This window comes from Brugia malayi, assembly GCF_000002995.4.
Source record: "Brugia malayi strain FR3 genome assembly, contig: Bm_v4_Chr2_contig_001, whole genome shotgun sequence".
NCBI classification, from domain to species: domain Eukaryota; kingdom Metazoa; phylum Nematoda; class Chromadorea; order Rhabditida; family Onchocercidae; genus Brugia; species Brugia malayi.
The window spans coordinates 6,731,239-6,755,634 of NW_025062476.1; the positions used below are offsets into that span (position 1 = coordinate 6,731,239).

General features: G+C 29.8%; 2 protein-coding genes across 2 annotated transcripts; one reads left to right on the forward strand and one right to left on the reverse strand.

The window, feature by feature from the left end:
* Positions 1 to 4,921: 4,921 nt before the first annotated feature.
* On the forward strand, positions 4,922 to 6,024 carry Bm10444 (Uncharacterized protein; the record flags this gene model as incomplete). Its single annotated transcript, XM_001900002.2, has 3 exons — positions 4,922 to 5,114; positions 5,373 to 5,409; positions 6,012 to 6,024. The coding sequence occupies 3 exons, from the start codon at positions 4,922 to 4,924 to the stop codon at positions 6,022 to 6,024; spliced, it is 243 nt and encodes an 80-aa protein (XP_001900037.2).
* Positions 6,025 to 16,784: 10,760 nt separating this feature from the next.
* On the reverse strand, positions 16,785 to 17,584 carry Bm10445 (Uncharacterized protein; the record flags this gene model as incomplete). The annotated part of the gene is made up of 2 exons (XM_001900003.2): positions 16,785 to 17,240; positions 17,450 to 17,584. 2 exons carry the CDS (start codon positions 17,582 to 17,584, stop codon positions 16,785 to 16,787), a joined length of 591 nt encoding a protein of 196 aa, XP_001900038.2.
* Positions 17,585 to 24,396: the final 6,812 nt, after the last annotated feature.

Below are 24,396 nucleotides of genomic sequence, written 5' to 3' on the forward strand. Positions count from 1 at the left end.
ATATTATTTAATATTTGCAAGAAATTGCATCAAAAAATCTAAAAATCAAACATATTTGCGTAAGGAATAATCTTGAAATGCTTTCATTGACTTACTTCTACCATTGACGTCTAACTTTTGCAAGTATCTAACATAAATCCATTTATATTCATTCGTTAGTAGTTTTTGTGAAGAGAGAAAAAGGTTAATGAAAGTTTAGATTTACAGCGTGAAAAAAGTAGATTGAAAGTGGAAAATTAAAAAGCATAGATTTTACATTGATTGGTAATTAGGTAATTATAGCACAAGAAAAGAAATTCTTTTAAATTTGCTAACAACTGCAGAAAATGCGACTGTTTAACAAAACTTTTGATATTATATTTATTTGTAATAGCTTTATTCAGTACTACCATCTTATGAACTTCCATGATTATTTGATTATTAGTAGCTGTAATTTTGTATGTTAATTAGATGTTTCTGCTTTTATTTTTTATATTTTGGATCATAGATAGATAGTAAAGTGCGTTGAATTGAAGAGATTGTAAAATAGATTCGGTAACATTTTTCTTCCATTACAATATCAATTTTTTTTTTTTTTTAAGTATAATTGTGTTCCTTTAAAAGCGAAAAGATTAGTTTATGTAATAAGAATCGTTCTGTTTTTGCTCTGCTAATTAAAAAAGAAGGCAAAGTATGCTTAATTCAACTCTCAGCTATCACTGTTCAATCTATTTGACAATAAATGAGATAATCGAAATGAGATTGATGAGTCTCAATTTAACGAAACTTAGACACCTGTCATACTCCTGTGCTTCATGCTAACTTTAAAACTGGTAATTCAATATTGTAAACAATGAAAATCTTCAAGTAAATTGTTTAAGTACCATTATAAGTTTATTAGTTATCGGCAAAGTTATCAAAGATAGCGAGAAAACTTACTGAAGTAAATCACTATTTAACAATACTCCTTAACTTATCAAAGATAAGAAATCAAAATATGTTAGGCATGAAAAGTTTATTGCATCTCATATAATAAACTTATTGGATTAATTTTTTCTCTTAAAGTAATCCATTTAAATAGGTACTGTTACTGAGAGAATAAATGAAAAGAAGTAGGAAATATGTATAGAAAATTTGAAGGACAGAACATTTAACTTTACTTTGCTATGAACCTGATTCATGTCTGAAGCTTAATTTCATGTCAAACCATAACTTTCAACTGAAATGATATATTTTGCTGTATTCAGGATTTTCTATCTTAATTAGATTCAAGAAAAAAAAAATGGTAAATTCGCGTTATTCGAGTCTTACTTGCATAGTTCAGATTAAATTAATGAAAACAAAAGGGCAAAAGAAGATAGCAGTGGAAAAAGGAAGGGAATTTGAGGAAAGAATCAAAACGTTATCTTTCTTGTTAAACAGCTTGTTATCACACTTAATCATTATCTTTTAAATTGGCTTGACCTTTCAGTTGCGTTGGGTTTGGTGTTTTAATTGATCATTCTTAACTCACTCCTTTTTCTCGAACAATTATCCATCCCACACCACTGAAAAGATATATTTTCACTATTTTTTTAACTTCCGTTTTCATTTACCTGTGTTTATATAATTCCATTTGTATAAGTTAAAAATGATTCTAAAAACAATACTAAAATACAAATTATTTATGTTTGAGAGCGTTTTTTGGGACTAATTTCAGACAACAAATCTGCTTTAAAATGACGAAATTTTCAATTAATAGTAATATGCGTGGGAGAAATGCGGTAGATTTGATGTACGCATATCAAAGCTATTATTAGAAGAAATCGCACTTTTGCCTTTATTTGCTTTTTATCTCAATCTTCACTGATAAATTTTCATTATCAGAAGTACTGAGTGAAATGATTTTGAAACGACTTGGAAAATTAGTTATAGTTTTAAGATATTATTTATATGCGTTCTTTCTTTTCACATTTTTATTTTAAATAATATTATCATTTCGAAATCTCATTTTCACTAATTTTTTGATCAAATTTTATTCGGAATTCTGCTTCAAAGATAAAAAATGGTAGAATGAACGAAAGTTTAAAATTGGTTTTAATTGATGGGGAACGAATGATACTCCTAAAAATCAATATTTTAGTGTGCTTGAAAAGAATTTTGAAAGATGAAAAGTCGTATTCAACGTTTTTGGGATTTATTATATGTAATTCTTAGTTTGTAACAGAATATTCTAAAAAAACTGATGAATAGAGTGACATAATTATTAGACTTTAAATTCCATTTTTCCCCTTTTTTTTGATTACTCGAATCTTTGAGACGTGACGATTTGGTAAACTAGGCCATTTTTTTCTTCAATGTAAAATTATCACTGAATTGCTGCAGCCTATTCGTTTCCTGAACTTGATATATAGGAAACCAGTCATAACTAACTCTTTTAATTATAGCAGCAAAATAATTCAACAACAATGTGGCTAAAAAATCAATTACTGTTAAATAGAAATAAATTATAGATGTAATTAATTTCACTATTTTATTGGAAAATGTCACATCTGAATAGCAACAAGTTTTCTTTTTTATTTACCCAAACAGATATGACAATTATTAACGAGAGCGGAATTTCACTGATTCTCTCAATGCTTGATTTTGGAGCCGAATTCCAATTGTTTTCTTGATTATAATTTTAAGACATTTGTCATTACTTCTCTGATTTTAAACTAAATGAGATGAAAAAATAAGAGCAACGAAAGCAATGAAAGCAAAAAAAAAAGGGAAAAGAGAATGATATCATCCATATCATATGTGACACGTCAAACTTCGAGATCGATTCATTATTCGATTATCGAATTCAGTAGTATGAGATAGCTTATTATTAATATTATTATTGTTACTGTTATTATTACTATTATTATTATTATTATTTGTTATACTGCCTTAGCTGCCAAATTTGTGCAAGATATTACACATTTAATGTCAGATGATTAATAACATAATAGCGAACATAATTACACTCCGAATATTTCGTCTATTCTTTAGTTTTCTTTTCTATAGCTTTAAGAGAAATGTTTAAAAAAAAAAAGCACTTCTCTTAAAACTTTTACTTCAAATGATATTCATAATAAACCATTAAATTTCTGAAAATTTAGGAACTAACTTTGATTTCCTTATAAAATTCTAATTATAGAAGCTTTGATAGCTATGTATGGTCAATTCTTTATTCGTGTTTAATTCCTTTCTGCAATTACTACAAAATTTTTGCACTTCATCAAAAGAAAGTTGATTGACAAGTTCGATTTAAAGTGGCATCAGTTTTCAATTCAAGTTACCATCATCTTTTCATTTTCCCACCTTTTCTTCTCCCTCTATCTTCTTGTCGTTCGTTATTATTGTTGCTCCTGCAAAAAACACTGCTCTGCGTGAAATGAATTTCATTAATGAATTTGAAAAGATTTGTACCACAATCTTGAAAAATGAACAATCAAAAACAAAGAACAGGTACAAAGGGCAAATAACAGGTTAAAATGATAAGTTTTAAATTTAATTGCTACTCTTTCACTTTTGATTTTGGCCTTCGCCAAAAAACTGCATTTTTCTTCTATTTCCAAAAAGCGGTAACATTAAGCAAAGAGTCTGAAAAGGTAATAAAATATTTTGTTTAGCATTTAATTTGTCTCATTAAATTTCTGAGGTACAATTAGTTTGTTACTCATTTTACTATCTAATGATTCATTTTCCATTATTTGAAAAGATCCTTTTTCTGATTGCGATGAAGTATAACTATAATTGCACCAAATATCAAACGAAGATTTTGCGAATTTATCATCGAATCAGGAAGTCTATCATTTTTATTACTGAAATATTGAAATTGATTTTTCCTTTTTGCTTCACAGTCTCAATTATCAAAAAATTTTGCATTCTATTTTAATAGTAATAACGTTTTTATCTATGAACCCACGCATTTTTTGTATTGAGAAACTATTTGTGGTAATGGAAGAAAAAGTGCAAAAGGGCAAATTTCATCGATGAAGAAAATTCTCATTAAGATAATTTGGTTATATTAAGAACTATCAACAAAGAGAATCGATCCTTAGCTTTTATATAAATGGTCAATACCCAAGGCATCACAACTTACCTTTCCTGTTAACAGTTTATTGACCACTACTTGCTTTGCTTCTTTTTGAAACCTAAAACTTTTCCAGTAGTCTTGGAAACATTTAACATCTTTAAACTTTCAAATTTTTCTCATCCAATGTGCAAAGTCTAGAAAATAGATGATTGTCTTAATTTAAAAAAATTAAATAGTTTGGATTTTACTGAAATGTATTGCCATAAGTAATGAAGTAACAGTTTACTGCCATTAAGCATAAGAACTAATTTTTAATATAAAATTATTTAATATACTAAATAGGGATATGATTGTATTTGTTGAAATATAGCTTGTTAAATAATGATATCAAAGTCTGATTCCAAATGAACTTATCTGTTTTTCTTTCAAGTCAGTTTTCAATTTATTTCTTTAACCAAATTGAAATCATGAAACTTTAACTATACAAGAAAATAACTATTGAGATTCCGTTTCTGTGATGCGAATTTAAAAGCACTGAAATGATATATACTTGCCCGAATCATTTTAAAACACTTATTTCTATGGAAAATTTTAATGATGTTAATGGAATTGTTGTATTAGTCATTTTATCTAATCTATGTTTCTATTTATCTTAGCTGCGCATAAATCCTTCTTATTATCATCCCCTTGAAATCACTTTTTAACAAAATTGTTCATTTCCATTTAGTGATTTTGTGATTTCAAGACAGATATTCTGAAATTATTATTTTAAATTTCAAATGATCACTTTGTTTTTAAATTTGAAGCAAAGAAATAATTTTCTCAATTTTTTTTCTAAAAACATAAATTTCCGAGCATAATTGTTTATCTTATCAGTTTTTGTTAGCAGCTTATGTGATGTGGATGTTCATCACTTTATTACTTACTGTTGCCTCAGCGGAAAAGAAAGTACCAATTGAGGACGAGGAATCAGATTCAGGAGAAGAGGAGCAATATGAAGATGAGAATCAAGAATTTGAAAAGGACGAGGACGACATTTTGAAAGATGAGAGTGCTGACCCGGAAAAGCAGTTTGATTCACATCCTCCAGGTAAAGTACAATGATTTTGAAGATTACGTATGTGCCCACTTTCTTTTTTAAAAAAATTTCAAAGTAGAAAAAAGTTTCAAAACATTCTGATTGATTGTGGAAGCCGGGATATTCTATGGTTATTCTGGAGCTTCCATGGATTTCATCCTCGAATTATGTATTTCATTTATTGACGATAAAAAAAAAAAATTAAAAAAAAAAATGGATCTGCACAAATATTTAAAATAAAACGGAATCATAAATATATGATGTGTTTAGCATTCGGGCCGAGAAGTACCCGCGTACTGAAGATTTCGTAAGTTTTTCTAACAAATTGTTTGAAATTATTGTTATTGTGATTGAAAATAATTTAAATTTTAGTGAGGTAAAATGTCCTTAATTAAAGTGTTAGATGACATTAATGTGGAAACTTTTTGAGAGTTGAAAAATTCTTAGTTTTGGTAAAAATCCTAATTTCCTAAATATTCTACTGCTCTAAAATGTTCGTTTATTAGGATCAAAATAAGATAATCTCCGTTTTTTTTTATTGTCGTAAAAATAAAATTCCTAAGCTGTGCTCAAAATTCCTTTGACAAAAGATTGCAAAAATGGATCTGCACAACTATTACTTTTCATTACAAACATTGAAAAGCAAAACTACTGCCTATGAATTAAGTTAATGTGAAAGTTACTCCTTGAAGTAACTTTATGAGTAAATAGATAAGCATTTTTTTTAGTCTTTGACTAAATTTGCAATGGTACTTTTTCTATCTTACTTATTCTGTTTTTTTAACAAAGGGAATAGTTTGAACGCCATGAATTTAAATTATATTCAAAAGAAGTAAATTTTAGAATTAGTAGCAAACGAATTTGATAAACCTTTTTTGTTCAATTTTTCAAATTGAATTTTCTTTGCAGCCAAAATAAATGATAATCAAACGACTAGACTTCGAGATTATTGATGAAATAAACGGCGTGAAACACAGTTTATGAAAAAAAGACTGTAATGCTAGTTTTGATGCTAATTTTTCATGTTCTAGAAAATTTAATTTAATTAAGTTACAGCAACAATCTTTGTTACTTCAAAAATGCGTCTTTATCACGTTGTCAACATCATTCAAAAATGTTATCAATGTTCCCGCGAATATTGATGTGTTTGTGACTGTGAAGGAAAACTTTTTCGTTAAGTGTCAACTTGCTAATAGCCAGTGATGAAGAATGCTTAAGTGTGTTTTAATGAGTTTATGAAGATCGAATGCTCTATTTGAAACTAGCAATGAACTGCAAAGCCATTCATCAAATTTGATAACAAAGAAATTCTGTGACCTACTTTTTTTTTTCATTTCCAAAGTTAAAATGACAGACAATGAGCCATCAAAATATTGCATACATTTAACAGTTTGCCGCCTTTACAATTGCCTTGTGTTTGTTTAATAAATAAAATAAACATTTAATAAAAATATTGTTCTATTGGCAAAATCTTTCTCGGAAAGATTTCCAATTGAAATGGTAAAATCAACATAGATCAATTTTCTATGAAATAATACAATAATGAAGTCTGAATTCTAGCGTGTTAATATGATTTCACTGAACAATTCGGAAGATTCAGAAAGTTGCTAAAGAGACTGCTAAAATCTAAGAACTAATAAGTTTCCAGTAAGAGAAAATTTGGAAATATTTATGTGTCCTAATTGAAAAATGAGAAAATACTGGAAAATTAACGGAAATAAATTGGTAATGATAGCGATAATTTCAAAAATGATTGAGCGTGGGTAATCTTCGAGATTGCAGCGATGAAATTTATTTGCCGTGAGCTACTTCGATTATTGCTTTTAGGAATTGACTGTGCAATCATTAATTGATTTCATTTATTCCATTACCTCACTAAATATTTCATTACACTTGACTTCTGTTTTCGGAGTAATATTTTTGTAACGCAATGAAAGAAGCCTAAAACTAATAGACCAATTGATTATCACCCATTGCTATCAGATCCATATTCATATTTGTCGGTATTGCATATTATAGAAGTATGAATGCAAATAAATAAACAATGATGGACCCAATTAATTTCTTTTAATATTAATAACTGCGTACCTTCTAACATTTGCGCAATCAATTATTCTTTGACCAACAAACTTTACAAATATTTTCTGAGTGCTAATAACTTGAAGAATAAAATGAATTCCGGTTGAATTGTCATTCATAAATAAATATGTTTGCGTCCCTCTGAATTCCGAAATTTCTGTTCCTTCTTCCGGAAAAAGAAATTACTGCATTCGGTTATGGTTAAATCAGTGGTAAACTGTGTGCTATTATTGTATGTTAGTTACCTCGGGCGACGCACGATGCCAACAACAATATGCATATTTCAAAGGCATAATTAATCGGTGTTGTGTGAAAGAAGTGCAAAACACTTCACGCTTGCACTGTGATACTACTGTTTCTTAGCAGTCCACTAATAGAGGGATGGACGACGACAGTAGAGGACAAATACATTCATCATCATCGTGTCCTTGCATTGTGTCTCGGACTGGACTCCCTCTGTTACTGGTGGTACCAGTTATCGATGATGTCTATCAGTCACAAAGCTGACTTATCCAAATTAGCATATCAATTTTTTGAAATTCTCATATGGAAGTAAACAAGAAATTGAAAATCAAATAATAGGTTAAACTTTCAGATTGATCTTTCTCAAATTCCTAATTAATGTTCCAGATTAAATATTTTTAAGAAACTAAAAAAATCCGTGAGAATTCTGTCATGATTTCTTACCATTAGAATGATAAAATTGAAAAAGGTATTATCTAAGAAACAATTTTGAATTTTCTTCGACTTTAAAACAAAAGAACAATTCCCCGTAGTTGCGGCAACTGAGAGAAGGGAGACAGAGGGATTTTTCTTTGTCTATCATTAACTAGCAGTGCTTACAAAACAATGACCCGAGAGACCTCTGCTTTTAGCAACTTTTCTTTGTTGTTATTGGTCAGAAATTTCACGGTCAATAGTTCACTGATACTTTTCCAGAGACTTTGAATATTTGGAACAATTGTGGTAATGTGACAAGTGTATATTGACTGCAGAAAAATGGATAAAAGCATAATAATTATGACCTACTCCATTCTTGTATTATCAGGGTATAATGATTAAGAGCAAACTATCAATTTACGGATTAACAAGTAATGATAGTTTGTCAATTTGTTCTTCCTCAAGAAAAAACGGATGAAAACACGTGCATCAGTAATCCGTAAATTAGTGTAAAACAACAAATAGTGGTTGTACTTAGATCCGGTATGATAAATTAGCTCACTATTGAACTTTGAACTCGTCTTCATGGAAAATAAAATGATTTATCATGATAGAAGATAGAAGTTGTAAATGTTTAAAATTTCACATATATATACATTGCAGACTTGTAAATGAATGGATTAATAAATGATTCTAAGTATTTGATTGCATAGCTATTCGAAGTATCAGTGATACATGATTTCATTTTAACATATTTATTAATAACCGCTAGAAGTTTTGTGAGAAATAATCATTCTTCTTATTTGGATTATTGAAATCTATTTGTTCCGATATATTTTCCATCAAGTCAGCCATTGTTAAAAAGTTTCCAGCTTAAATTGTTTTCTAGTTTTATGATATAGTGGAATTTTGAAACAAATCAGTTAAAAAACACTGTTCTGTTTCGATTTTCAAATAAAACGGACCGTTATTTGAATTAGTTTAGAACAATGTATGAAAGCAATATAATCCCTAATGGAAAATGAAAAAAAAAATTTGTCCGTTCCGATTTTTAATGTGCTACTGATTGGCCATTAAAACTTCGCTTGGCTCCATTCTGTACTCTTTCATTTCACCGAACTTTATTTGAAGATACGATCAGCAGTACTCTCCCTGCAGTTTATTAGCGCAGCAGGAGATAGGACAATGTTCGTTTAGCGCATCTCTCTGATAAATCCATCCACTTTCAAACTGTCCCTACAATAACAATCGCACTAGTTATCGTTATCTGACGATTAGATCTGCTCACGTAACTTCCCGTCTCCTTTCTGTTTCAGTGATACTTGTTCACAATTAATGACATTACTTATGACACTCACTAGGGTCAACAGCTGTTCGAGAATTTCTTTTTCTGAAAGATGTAAAGATAGCTTGAAAAGAAATTTGAAACTATTTTTTATTTCTTCCAAAGATTGAATAATTCCAACCAGCTTAGGATTAATCATGCAATAGGCAATCTTGTAGAATAATGATGTATACAAGGCTTTTGTATTTTTCTTTTCTGTTACATTATTGATTCATGATATTCAAAAGCGATCAATTCAGCTAAAACTTACTATTTCATAAATATCAATAAAAAATAATAAAATCCCTGAAATGCTAAAATTGAATCTTTTCTGATGGATTATAAAAGGAATATCTAACGACTTCAATCGCAGCTGTTGTATTTCCTCATGTTTCCTTTCTAAAAATGCGGTAACGGCACACAATAATGGGTTTAGGGTTAGGAGAGTAGGAAATAAGACAATCTTCATGGCTGTAAAGAAACACTGCACCTTCCTAATTATTTCAAAAGGTAAGCCGAGGACTTCCTCATGTTGATTCGATAATTTTCAGCTTCAAGGTGACCACTCTAATATTAGATTCAATTTATTGTTTAATTATCAGAAAACTGAAAAGACAGGTTGACAATAATCAAATGTGCATAATATCCTATAATATAAATAGGGCACTATGACCAACCCAAATATATTAGGTGATCAGTCACCTCACGCTACTTTACCTGCCACTAGTCGGTCGGTTATTAATTACATTGATGTATGATCTCTTTATGGACAAAGAAGCACATGCAGTCAGTCAATAATATAACATTATCGCTGTGACTATTTCGGGATTACTGCTGGACTGATGTTGATTTAACTAGGAATGATATTGGGCGGTAATAGTTCGGGTGGTTGTTCAGGTGTTTAGCATTGATTCCACTCGATAATTCACATCATTATTGTTGTTAGAGTCCAATTCAGTAAGATGATTTTTGTTGATTATGGTTTTGTGTCATGAAATATGAGTCTAATTTAGTGACTTCATATTCATTAAGAAGCCAAAAGCTAATACAGTAATTGAATTCAATTAAATTAATTTAATTTGTTGAAGGCTATTTTCGTAAGTCAAGTATACAGTCCAATTTTTTGCTTATTTAATATCCCAAGAAAAGAAAATTTCTCGTATTCGAGATGAAAACTATCTGAATCTTCGACACTTTTAACTTTTAAAGTTGAATTTATTCCTATCGTTTAATAAAAAATTTAATAAAGTTTAATCCATTTATATTTAATCACTTCATATTACTCATTCATTTTGACTTTATTCACTAAGTAATTAATTATTGAAAACAAATCCTGCAAAAGATAGCAAATTTGTTCAGAATTCATTCGCATCTAACTGTTTTTGGAATAAACAAAGACAGATTTCTTCTGTAACTAAGCATTAACGGTTATCTTTTAGTTATGTTATAAATTATATCTACAAATTTATCATAAATTTATATCAAACTTGGAGTTATATAATTTTTCGGAAGCAACTTTTTTCCAAAATTATTTCTAGCAGATAAAAAAGAATATTAGTTCCAAAACGGCGGAAAACAGTCCTTTCATTGTTCGATGATAAACCTTATTACAGCAATCTCTTCTTACAGTTAGTAATCGCATCGCTGATGGCTCGCTCTATTTCGGTATCGGTCAATTTCAAAGGTCACTTATCCATCCCATGTTTGTATTCTCTGCATGATTTTTCTCAGCGCAATAAGGGTCAACAATAGTTCAATACATTGCACATACAATATTTTTGATGTCTTAATTTGCATAGTATTACCTGCAAATCATCGATTGATCTATTTGCAAAGAAATAGATGTTTTTGATAATTGCAACAATTTTCGAAGCTGAATAGCAAATCAACTTATTGCAAAAATAATCGACGTATAATTGATCATTATACTTAATTGTAATATCGGAGACTATCCATCTTGTATACGATGATATATATGATTGATATATATCTAATATCTTCATGTTTTCCAGAAAATATGTACTGTTGATGGAACTGGTCGATTGTGACCAGAAATATAATCAAAAATGATTACTATTATAGTTAACTAGTGAAGAGATCATTTTTCACCTAATGTAATAAGTGGCGATAAAAAAGTAACAGCAAAACTAGTTTGTTGGCTTAATAATTTTGCTAAATGAAGTTACGAGAATTGAAAAGATATATCGTTTCAGAAGAAAAAGAACAGTGTTCCATAAAAGTTTCTAGCTTAAATTGTTTTCTGATTTTATGATAAACTGAGATTTCGAAACAAATCATAAAATGCTGTTGAAATCCATTGGTTCTAAAACAAACTTTGTCACACTTTTATTGATGTGACGCATAAAACTAAATGAAAATTATACATTCATAATGAAGAGGTCATTTTTTATTTAATATAATTGACAATGAAAAGATATAATTCTAGTCAAACTTTGGAACTTTTTAATACCTTAGTGTTATACCTGATTGGCTATAGATTATGTATTGTTTTCATTACTAATTGTAAACTAAACTAACATATTCTAATTTCGAACATTTCATGATTCTATCAACATTCAAAGATCTCGAATTCAAGCATTTGCCACGGATAGCAGGTGATACATGCATATATATCACACCACTTCACTTTTATGAGATCATTTGCGCAAATAGATCCAATCTCAGTGGTTTCACAGAGCCATCAGAGCTATTGTCATTCCGGTCATTTTTATGGCCCATCGTTGCATTTGTCCAATTAATGTTCCTTCTTTATGAATCCTTGTTAATCTAAAGGAGTGAGTTTGCTATTTCTTGTTGGCATTCGATGTATATTAGGTTTCATAAGACGACATGCTCTCAATGGTTATCTCAATAGTGATAATCAAATTGTCAGAATCAACTGGCTATCAACCTTGAAATATGAAGGATATACGCTCCTTATTATTGATTAAAACATTTATAGATTAAATTATCAATTCATGTAATAATACCAAGAAATTAAAAAGTTGTGAATCTTGCACAAATTTAAAAGCAATGATTAGTTGACGCAACTAGTCGCTAACTTAATGATCTTAACAAAAACCTAGTATTCAAGTTGTTTTTTGGTCTTTAGAAGTCTTTTCTATGATGGGTAAAGTGCGCTAATATGTAGTATGGATTATAGATAGGAACAGTTATACTGCTACTCCCATTACTACTGATCGTATTGACGATTTAGTTACCTACACAAATCAGCAAAATAGCAAATTTATCAATGTAATCCCAAAAAAGAAAAATGTATTTAACGAAAATAATTAAAAAGAATTAAACCTTTCGTTATTTTAAAACAATTTAAGATGAAGAATAAAATTATTGAAAAAGTCTTTCGATTTCAATTAATATCTGAAAAACTCTTAGTAATCTTAACTGAATGAATTGTATGAAGAGGTAGAGAGAAGCGATCAAGGTGCACCTGCTTCCTTGATATCCGTTACTCAACATCTCTTCAACCAATTCATCCATGATATCCCGTATTTTTCTATTAATAATAATATCATATCTGACTCTTCACACATTCATAAACAAAGACCACTTAAGTACCACTTAATTTGGGATATCTTTTTTATACACTCAAATTTACCAGGAGGATAGGATATGGAAGTAAAGGAATTTTGAAAAGTCATGTTAATGTCATGATTTCATGTTAACTCAGTTAATTCAACTACAGCATTATTGAATTAAATTAAGTTACTAATTATAATTGCTTAATGATCGATCGTTTTTTTCATTTTCATTCTCTCTCAAAAAAAAAGAAAAGAAAAAAGTGAGTTAAAATTGTATATAATAGATGGAAGTGGTACATATTTAACTAATTTCAATTAAAATGTATCAGTGATTTAGCACTTGACAAAGTTTGTAGGAAGACAACCAAATTGCAAACAGTGTGTTATTGCAGATCTTCAGATGGGTGAAGATAATTGTAACCGAAGTACATACCTTTGTTGGTGCTTCCTTGAGTGCATGGGAATTGTACAATCAGTTTAGACGAAATATGAGCTATGGCACCGGGAGGTCTACTGCTGCTTATCCCTAAATTACGCTCAATTTCTTCCACGCATATGGTACTAATGATAAAATCAGCGAAGCATTGAATGACAAGTGCTGAGTGCTGAGTGGTAGGTAATTTGTCGTCTTACTTTACTGATGGATATTTAACACAAATTAAAATTAAGATAATTTATTCATTTAAAACTCTTTACGTAGCAATTACTTCATAGCTAATTTCATGAAATTTCCATAATTTTAGTAGCTTTGTGATTATTTATTAGCAATTGCTCTTGCTATAATTTAATAAATTTGTATCTAAAAAAAAATAATATAATTTTTCTACTCATATCAGCCCACGTTTGGCTTATTTGATGACATTAACCGATGATATCAATGATAGATCGTTGTTGGAGCAATGGACACGACTGACCTCCGAATAGTTTATTTTAATTCAATTGTTGTTTTTTGAATACTATGCCGTTGTAAAAGGGTAACAACAGCTCGATAATGAGGCCGACTATTATTGTAACACTCTCGTGCGAAGAGACCATAGCACTGCATGTGGTAAAGGTAAAGGTAAAAGTACGGGTACGGGTATTGTCTGCACGGGTAGTGACTGTTGCCAGTCATCAAATTGATTCACTGTGATGAAAATTTTTTGTAATCAAACTTTTTGCTTACATAAATAAATTTACAGACTGAAACACAAGGTTTCAATTTGTAAATTACCTGTGCAATTGTGTAATCGTAATTTATAAAAGCAGTCTAGTTCCTTCAACTTTTGAAATTCAAATTTAGGTTAAATTAATTAATGTTACGTAAGCTAATACAACCACCTCTCACGAAATGTAAATGTGAGACAGTGAAATATAAATAGAGACTTCAAATCAGTTGGTCATCTCCGACACTAATTGATTTTACCAAATAACAAGCATTATTAAGCATTAATTTAATTCATGGTTTTCCGTTAAATATTATTTCAGATTTTTCAGTATTTCGTGCACTATGCGAAGAGGCGGAAAAGAAAAATTTTTAATTTAATGCCAACATATATAGCCTAATTTCAATGAAATTCAATGAAATATTAATACGAATATTTAATTGAAATTATTTAAAAATCAATTCGAATTCATTGACTAATCAAACGTTCCAGCTGGGAATAATCAATTCATGCATCATGTACACAGTAAGCACAGCAAGGAAAACAATTTATGCTAGCTCATAATTAGTAAGTTGCGTCATTACCGTTTCTCTCTTCACAATACGTTCCAAGGAATTGTTTCTTCCTATCTGCTCTACCTAAATTTGCATCAAAATTTGAATAATTACAGATATAAAGAACATTTATAGTGCACCATGCAATTTACGTGATATGACTGTGCATTACGCAACTTAGCGCTGCACGAAATGAATGCAAGCATCTGCAATATTTTTTACTAATTTATTTATTGCTCATTATTGCACTTAACACCTGAAGAATAAAAAGTTACAGAAATCGGGTCAAGTTGATATAACTTAAAATAAATAATTTTAATTGGGACGAAAAAGAATTTTCCAGTAGAACAACAACTTTTTCTATACACAACAAAATACTACCACAAAGATACTGATCAATAAACAAAAGATGTGAAATTTGTTGATATATTTTGTGGTCGCACAACATATCACGCAATACTTGCTGAATTTGCTCCTTGTTTATCTAAGGTGGAGAATATCGCTTACTTCTCAAGATTAAAATAATACTCCTAAGATGGTGAAAATGTCAAAATATTGCTCCACTAGATTTGATTGAAAATGAGATTTGCCGCAATGCACACCTGCAAATATATACTATTATCATAATTATAACGTTTATAGAAAGACATGCGCCAAAAATAGTACACAAAAATAATTAGAATAATAATCAATTGACTAAGTTGGTGGTCACTAGTGAGCCACCTCTAGTTTTCAGAAAATTCTGGAATACATTTAATTTGCATCTTTTAAAAATTTTGAAAGAACTTTAATACTGCCTAAAAATTTAGCTCAGCTATGGTAGTTATAAAAAGAAAATATATATGGAAGAATGAGCTAATTGCATAGTAAAATGAAAGAATAGGTAGTAAATACCATGTGATAACAAAAGAAATTAGTTAGAAAGCTTAAAAGTAAGCTTAATGTTGAAGTCATCTTATTGATTAATCCATTATTAGGGAAGATCAGAGTGAACTGCTTTCTTTCTTTCTGTCTCTCTCTCTCTCTCTTTGTCTCCCTCTCTCTTCTCATTCTATTCTAAACAGAAGTGGAAGCAAAGTTTTCAGTCCCGTGATTTGTTATTAAGTACCAAATTACTCATTATCTATCATGTAAGCAATGAGTCATTCTATGATTAGCTTATATATGTGCACAGTAAGGCTCATTCATCAAATATACATTCTCTCATTCGTGATTGAATATCTCATTAATCCTTCTTGATCATCCATGTGTCATCATCGTATTCCAGCGACCCTTTGACCTTTTAATTTTCTCCATAAAATTAGAATTTTGATATGCCAATGTTCGATCAACTGAATTTTGCAAACATCATGTATTTACTGCATGAACTCCAGGAAGCATTATCAGTTGGATGTCACGCAAAGCATCTTTCTACCATTAATTTGAAATCTGAAATTCTAAAATGTCTTTCCATATCTAATAGGTAGAGAAAGACATTTTGACTGAAAAGGAAAGGCAAAAAAATAAAAGAATTAAACTGCGTCATTTCAGTTTTCAATTCATTTCCCTGAGCTTAAATTCCAAACTTTGAAATAAAAAGGAAGTTTTAAAACGATAACAAAATGATAACATGAAAATGCTATTAGAAATAATGAAATTGTATGCTGTGCCAAACCATACCACTTAGTTTGATTAATGTTTTTCACTTGCACTTTTCGCTTTTTCATTTCTTCCAAAAACAGTAACACTTATGTTTGCACAATGAAAAGCTCATTAGAACCATACCAATACCGCCTATGCTATATTTTTCTTAAATTTTTATGAGATTTTTGAAAAAATCACAAAAGTTCGTTTTCTGACTTTGAAAATATATAGATGTAGTTATGTTTTTGATAAATTGCGTTGTCAACGAAATTTATTCTTTCAAATTTTATTCAGTGATCAGTCTGAATTGATGAACCATAGAAACCAAATGGAACATTCACATAATTAAAAGTTATAATAAGGCGAAGGATGGAAAACTGAGAAAATTGCAAATTTATATTATGAAGATAAAGGCAACAAAATAACTGCATTTTATTTTCAAAGTTTGATGTCGAATAGTAAGCTTATTTTTACAAAATGTATTTCCAGCAGCATGTTAAGGAAATATTTCTAAAGTGACTAGTTATCTTTGTCTCGAAAGTTTTATTTCTGTCAACGATTAATAAATGATGACTGAGCTTATGATTACTTTTTATTTCTTACTTATTTCTTACAGTTTAATTAAATCATTCCTGTTTTTTTCAGGTTTTTTTTTGCCAGAGATTACTTATTTTTTAAAATTTTGGTATTTCACAAATTTTTTGAAAATTTCAAATTTACTGATTTGGTTTTAAAAGTTAAAAGAATATCAGCTATCACAATACATAATCGGTTCGTTGAAAGCGTGTGATCTCAGAGAAACTTAAGGAAGACGAAGAATAAGAAGATGTATTTAGAGATTCATTTTCAGATTTTACTACTGCATTATTAGGGTTAAATGAGGTTGGTGTTTTATAATAAAGAGAGGAATTATTAGCTTGAGAAGGTTGATAATAAAAGGAATCATTACTGCAAGCAAATTGACAAATTCCGCTTGCTTGATCTGCCGAAGGATAGTGATTTTCTTCTGAGAAACAAGGAATATTATGGGAGTTCTGCGGTTCTTGGTTGGTATTCAAAGGTTCGAATGGTTTATCGGAGGTACCTTGAAGCAGATCTTGCAAATGCTTAATATACCGGGCTGCTTCACGAAGCGTTTCCACTTTACTCAATTTCTTGCTAGTTGCCGAATGAGGTACCCGATCGCGAAGATGTATGAATCCAAGATTTACCTGCAATACACATAACTGCCTCTTACTGGCATTTTAAAAATCATTATTTGTCTGTAATCGAGAGAAAAAAATCACTGTTTAGTGTACAAATATTTAGTGAAATAGGAAGTGAGGACATTTCAATTGACAAAAAATTAATTTTAAAGATACTTGTATCAAACAATAGAAAAAAGTTAATTGAAATTATGAAATAAAAGAAGAAATCTAACTTGTTGGACACGTTTCCTTTCTCGCTCATTTCTCCTAAGCACCTGATGTGGTAATTTCGTCGTTGTACCACCAGTTTTAGACTTTCTAAGTCGTATCCGACTTGTAGAGTCACTACTAGTAGCAGTATTAGACATTGTGTTGAATGCATTTCGCATCCTCATCTAAAATACCTCCTGATGGCACTCAGTAACAGTTTGCAACGATTAAAATTCAGTAGCAATTTTGGCTGATAATAGCACAAGGAAGAGAATCTGAAATATAAAAGCAAAATAATTTCAACAAAACCAACGGTATTTTGAATTTTTCTACATTTTATTTAAATTACATCGTCTGTTATGCTATCTAACTGTTCAGAATTTTTCTGATCGCTAGAACTTACTGAGACATTTGACAGTTCTGAATATCTTAATTATCCTTTTGTCAAATAGGATTAAATTTAGTGAATTTCGAATTCTTTTGCAAGGTGATGAAATGATCGTAAAGCGGTAAAGTGATCGTTAATTAGACTGCAATAGTGAGGAAAAATAGCGGATAACACTGAAAGAACTGAATTACATTTGGTGTATGCTATAGAAAAGCAATGGTTATGCATTTCGATTTCTTAAATAATCGCTTAAGGAGCTAGGCTATCAAATTAAGTGGACAAGAACCAAGGAAAATTAAGTAAGTAATAAGTTTTAGTTGAACCGGAGAAAGAACCGTCCCGTGATGGGCCTCATGGAAAGATGAGCGAGCGCTGATGGCTGCAACTGGCGCAATTTGGAAGACAACCACGCCCCTACCGTTCGTGCACCCTTTGATGGATTACCATATGCAAACGTCCTCCGAATGCTTTTTACTCCCATATAAATCGACCATTTGTTTATTTATAGTTGTTTGACAATGAAATAACCGCAAGAAAGTTACGTGTTGAAATTCTTCATCATTGGCTAACTTACGATAGAGAAGATGGCTAAGCCTAAAGCTAACTGTTCCTCTAGCCAGAAGTGTTGTGTCTCCTTATGTACTTGAAGTTTAGCCCAGTCTGGGCTAAATTTGCAAATCCTACAATTAGAACCTTACTGATCCAAGCATTCATCTATTACATGTCACTTACCAATGATTTATTGCTTGATTAAATAGAATAAAGCAGAATTGAAAATTTAAATAATTCTGAAAGATGTTGAACAGCAAATTAGTAAACTATTTAGCTATTTAATTAATGGAAGATGAGTCTTAATTAAGGAAAAATGAATCTTAAGAAAAGATTGGATCTAAGAAAATATTAAAAAATTCTTTCTCTTTCCTTAAAGTATGAGTCATAAAAGCTTGAATGCAATTGCAATAATTTTCCCCCGGTTTCCTTTCCCGATTGAGCATCATTTCAAATAAATTGCACACGTTTATTGTCTTTCCCTTGCTATTACACAGACAGCAATTTGCATAGCAACGGCGTTTTTGTCACTGCTATCATTTGAAAGATTTTATACAAGCTTCGATAATAAACTTAAACTGAAATTGCAGTAAATTTAATTTGAGATCTCTAAAAAAAAAGCAGGTATTAGATAAAAAGAACTATCATATCGTATTGGTTATATTTTATCAAACAACTTTTTTTTTTTTATTTTATCAAACAAGTTCGAGTTTATCATGCTTTAGTAATAACAGAAAATGTTTTCAAAGTTAATAAGCATTTCTTAATTTCATTACTTCTTACTAACGAGTTTGAAGCTGATAATGTAACTAAACTAAAATTGCAGTAAATTTAATTATTATATGTTCTACTACCTATATTACCAGTACTTGGAGAGTGACTGAGATGAGATGCATTTGAACTTGTAGAGTAATAATTATAGTTCGCTATGCACCTTTGCTGCATTTAATTCTGTGAAATAAAGAGAAACTTCATGGATGAGTAAAGGAGCAGATGTCATCCAGATTACCGAATATTCAAAACGCAAGGGACAGATACGTTTCCACTCGAACAACTGTGATCACACTTACAAATAAAACTGACGATCTATTCCGATATATTTCCTTTATTGCTAAACCAATTTCTTTAGAAAACAAGTGACCAATACCAAACAGTTAGTTGTCAGATTTTAACTTTTGATTGATCAGGACATTTTATCATGGAACTAGTCCATGATAAGACAAAAGATTGCTTTTGGCCAAACAATAAGCAATAGAAGCAGCAAAAGTTAATTCATGAGATTAAATAGAATATTTATCAAAATTGAGTAGTAAAACATTAGTGAAGTTGACTGTTTGATAAAAATATTTTTTTAGACGTTGCATTTCCACTTGATCAATGTTTATTTTGATTTTCAAGAACTGAATAGGTTAATCGATGAGTACTTTAATATTAATAAAAATGAAAAATTAAACAATGGCATTTTTAATTGAATTTTTTTATAATTCTTCAGACAAATAGGTAGATCTTTATAATTCTTTTTGCCTTTCATCATTTCATCTTGACTTCAAATTTTATAAAAACACAACTAACTCAAAATGAATCTAACTGAATTAAAATATTTAATAGATGGGATGAAATTGAACTGAAATGCTAAATTATTTAAGACAAATCGAATTGAAGTAAATAATTTAATGGTCGTAATGGAATGAATAATTGAAGTAATTGTGAGTCCCTGTCAACTACATAGTTTGAATGAAATTTTGCTGAATTGTTTATGAATGAACGATTTATCTCATTCTATACCACAGGAATAATTCAATAAAGAAACTGTAAAATGTATGCATAAAAGATGTATTTTCAAACATCTGCAGATTTGAAAATTTTGTTCAAAAAAACCAGTTCCTTTGGATAGCGTGTTAAAAGAGGAAAAAAAGATACTTACTTGATGGGACAGTATGTCACTTATAAAACAATGTAAATCTTCACACTTTCCATAAAACCACTACCATTGTTCAAATTTAATTATTCCTATTATTTACTCTGAAATTGCTGCTGCAATATTTTCATTCAATCATTCAATCTGTTTAATATAATGACATTTGAAATTCTACAAATTCAAAAAAAAAAAAAAAAAGGAAAGGAAAATTTAAGCATCAAGAGAATTGGTCTTACAGTATATTTTTGATGGAGAAATTAGTTTAATTCGTCCAACTTTAGAATGTTTTTAAAGATAGGTTTATAAGTGATGTATTCTTCTTGACTTTATAAAGACTTATTACATACATATGTCATAGTTATGCATCTCCCACATAGCTAATTCTTTAGTTTTATTGCGAATGTGTAGTGGAAATGAAAGTGAAAGTAAAGTATTAAAAAGTACACTTGAATCTAGATGAAAAAATTTTATTTCCAAATTCTCCAATTGATTGTTTCTTCTATACTTATGCTTTCTTTGGTCACGTGCTGAAAGAAAAGGTTTGTTAAAGTCAAAAGATGCCGCAACAGGTTGTCAAAGCCATTTCGACTCTTATCATGCGTGACGAACGTTTTTGCAACCAATGATGGGTTTTCTTTAGATGGATTAATGAAAAAATAAACAAATCTCTGTCAAAATGACTGTTTATGAGAAATTATATATATGCCTTAGGTGCTCCAACTGAGTGAAATTAAAAATTTAGATTAATGGTATTTTAAAGCATGAGAAGTTATAGCAGACAGCAGGAATTAACGCATTATTTATTACAGAATAATATTTTTGTGCAATTACGGTTTATTGCCAAAGACATATAAGTAAATAATAATATAAAAAAGTTAGGAGAAGAAAAAATCAAAACAAAAATTTATTTTATTTTATACTTTAGGTTTTTAAAAAAAATTTTTCTCAAAAAGTACCAATTAATGAAACAAATTTCCTAATAATAGTTATAGAAGCACCGATGTCCTCAACAATAAGCATATAATTACAAGCATTCATGATGGAAATATATATGATATTGCTTGTTCATGCCTTCCGGATCATGTTACACAGCAGGATCCGACGATAACTACATGGCGGCAATTGAATCCGGGATAAACGGAAAGAGCTCAATCATCGATGAATTATCTGTAAGATTGAAATGCTTTCGATATCGTAAATGAATGAAATATTCAAGTTAATGGCTAAGAGGCATAAAAATGCTTTAAAAAAAAACTAATAAACTAAGACTACACAATGATATATCACGAACGAATGAGTCAAAGGTCTTATAATTAAAATATTTCTGTAATTACCTTATTGTATTGTTGATATTTTATCGATATAAAATGATTTACTTAGCTGCCAACTTTCCAGAAAAACTTTTTATTAAATTTAAATGCACTTGCTGAATTGAAGATTAATTTCAAACTTCAGTAAAATTTTTTATGCTTTGTTTTTTTTGCTTCTATTACTACAAATTTCAATATTTTAAAATATGCAAATTTATCTGTCTGATGAAAATTGCTCAGGTTGGTTAATAATACCAATCGATCAACGCATATTCAGCATAGAATCGCTAATGAATGTGTTCCACCTCGTTAACAAGCCATAAATTTTGAGTGAATGAGCGCCAAAATGTTGCCTATTTATTCTAGAAATATCGAGCCAAATGTCAATTAATGCATAATTGAAATGACTAATGAATATATTGGAACATTGTAGACATAGCAGTGTGTTGAGTGAATTGCAAGGGCAATACTGATCAAAATTTACAGTTGTCACACATTTCTTTCATAAACTTTGACCTCTCATTGCACAAATATCTTGTTTTTTGAAGGAGAGTGAAGGAAACAGGGAAAATATTAAGCTTTATAATTCAAAGTTGCTTGATGAGTAAAAAATAAGTACGAAACACTAAATAATAAATATCCAATTATAAGTTGAAGATTATAATTTAAAAATGTTTTTTTTAGATAAATTTCTATGAGGACGTCTGATTTATCGTGTTCTGTTTGTAAGGTCGTCAAGAAAGCAAGTGATTGGAACCACCTGTCCATTAAGCACGTTATTGGGCGGGAAAATTTATAAAGGGTCAACGAGGTCAAGCTGTTCTTTGTTTGCTACCATAATTAGATAGCTAAATCAGGTGCATCGAGCGCCAATAATTCTAGAAACTAGGTTTCTTTATTTATACTAGGGAAAAGGAAAGGAGGAAAAAGAAATAGGATGATTAAACCTTACTTACTTGTCTTAATAAGCTGAATGGTTTATCCATTTGCTAAATAAATGTCGCAGTGAGGTCAGTGACATTAAAAGTAATGAATAAATATTTTAAAATTAACTAAAACAAAGTTTTGGCCAAATTATGATATTTACTTTTAATTATAATTAATAGCATTCGTAATTTCTCGATTTTTTTAGTAATTGCGCTCTTTTCGCTTCATGAAATTAAAGGCATTTTTTTTCTTGCAGTAACTAAAATTGCATTTGCTATTTTAGTTGCTTCTGGTTACAAACTTTAAAATGTGAGAAAAGATATGTTTGTGAGAAATGACAAATTCGATTATTTTAAAAAAAATTCAAATTATTTTGCCTGAATTTCCGAGAAATCGACGTGAAGAAGATCGTTTTTTATTTATTTGTTGAAAAATTTACTGAAACAAAAAAAAGTAATGTATGTTATGCTAACTTGGATATGAAAATTAGTATTATTGAAGCTACAGTATCACTTAATCTCGGGCCATCATAAGAGGGATGTTCATTTGAAATGACGTATATATTAATCAGTCCTCTTTTCATTAAAGAAAAAAGGAAAGAATAAGCTTCTTAATTTCATGATTACTAATAATTCCTTCTATTTCTTTAATCGGTTTCTCTGATTGAAATCTATGAGATGAAGCATATAATAATTAGCATATTAATTGCTTCTAGCTCTTTGAAGCATCCAACCAAATATTCAGGAATCAGGTCACCATGCGGCTTTTCTTTATCCTGAAATAAGTGCTGACGCTAAAAAAGGATGCCAATTAGATTATTAAGGTGCTTAGTGATTATCCACTTGCAATGAATTTGCATAAATCTTGTATTTAGAATGATGGAGACGATGTCAAAGGATGCAGGGAGAGAGGGAGAGAGAGGGAGGGAGAGAGAAACAAAAAATGAAATACATGAAGACAAACAACTTCGAGAAAATTGTCGTTTTTAAAGTGCAATAAAATTTGCATTCTTCATAAATAATATAAAGTGCAAGGTAGTGCGCAATATGTAAAAAAATTGAAATTAACTTTGTTAGAAATTTAATTACACTCACATTATGATTTCTAATTATTATCGAATTCTGTTAGTTATGAAAATTGTTTTAATTTTAGTGTCTAAAAATAAAAAGATGAAAATAAATGTGTTTTTATTTAATATTAAAAAAAAAAAAAAAAAAAACATAAATATTGAGGAGTTAGCCCTTATCAAAGGTTTTCCAACAATCATTGGTACAATTGCTTCGGATGTTATTTTGACCTATTTTTAGGTCATAAAGATACAGAGAAGAAATCTGATAGTGTCTCAGAAAAACGGTCCGCCAGTTCATTGATCGTTTGTCATAATTTCATTAATTATATTCGAAACTTCCATTAAAATTATGAAATGGGAAGATATATTTTTGATGGTGACATTGACCTAATGCATTCCGAAATATTCCTTTCGAATTAGAAAATATTGCAATTATTGATCATCAATTGGTTATTACTCAGCTACTAACCAATCCTTTTGCATTCGAATGTTGGAAGGAAAGACAAATAAGGGTTCAACCATAATTGAATTAGATAAGATAAACAAAAGAACTGCAAAAGTAAGAAATTTTTTGCGCAATTCCTCTGCGAAATATAATTTAAACGTTTCCGGCGCAATGCAGAAACTGAATAATAGAATACTATATTTCGAAAAGAGCAAGCCTTGAAGTTCTGTCATATATGAGGCAACTGAGGCTAGAATAAAAGCTGAGGTTGGTTGATTTTAAGAAGCTTTTTTCAGATATGGAAAAGCCAGAAAATTATTGAAGCATTTTTCTTTCATTTTCCTTGTAAATCGACAAATACCAA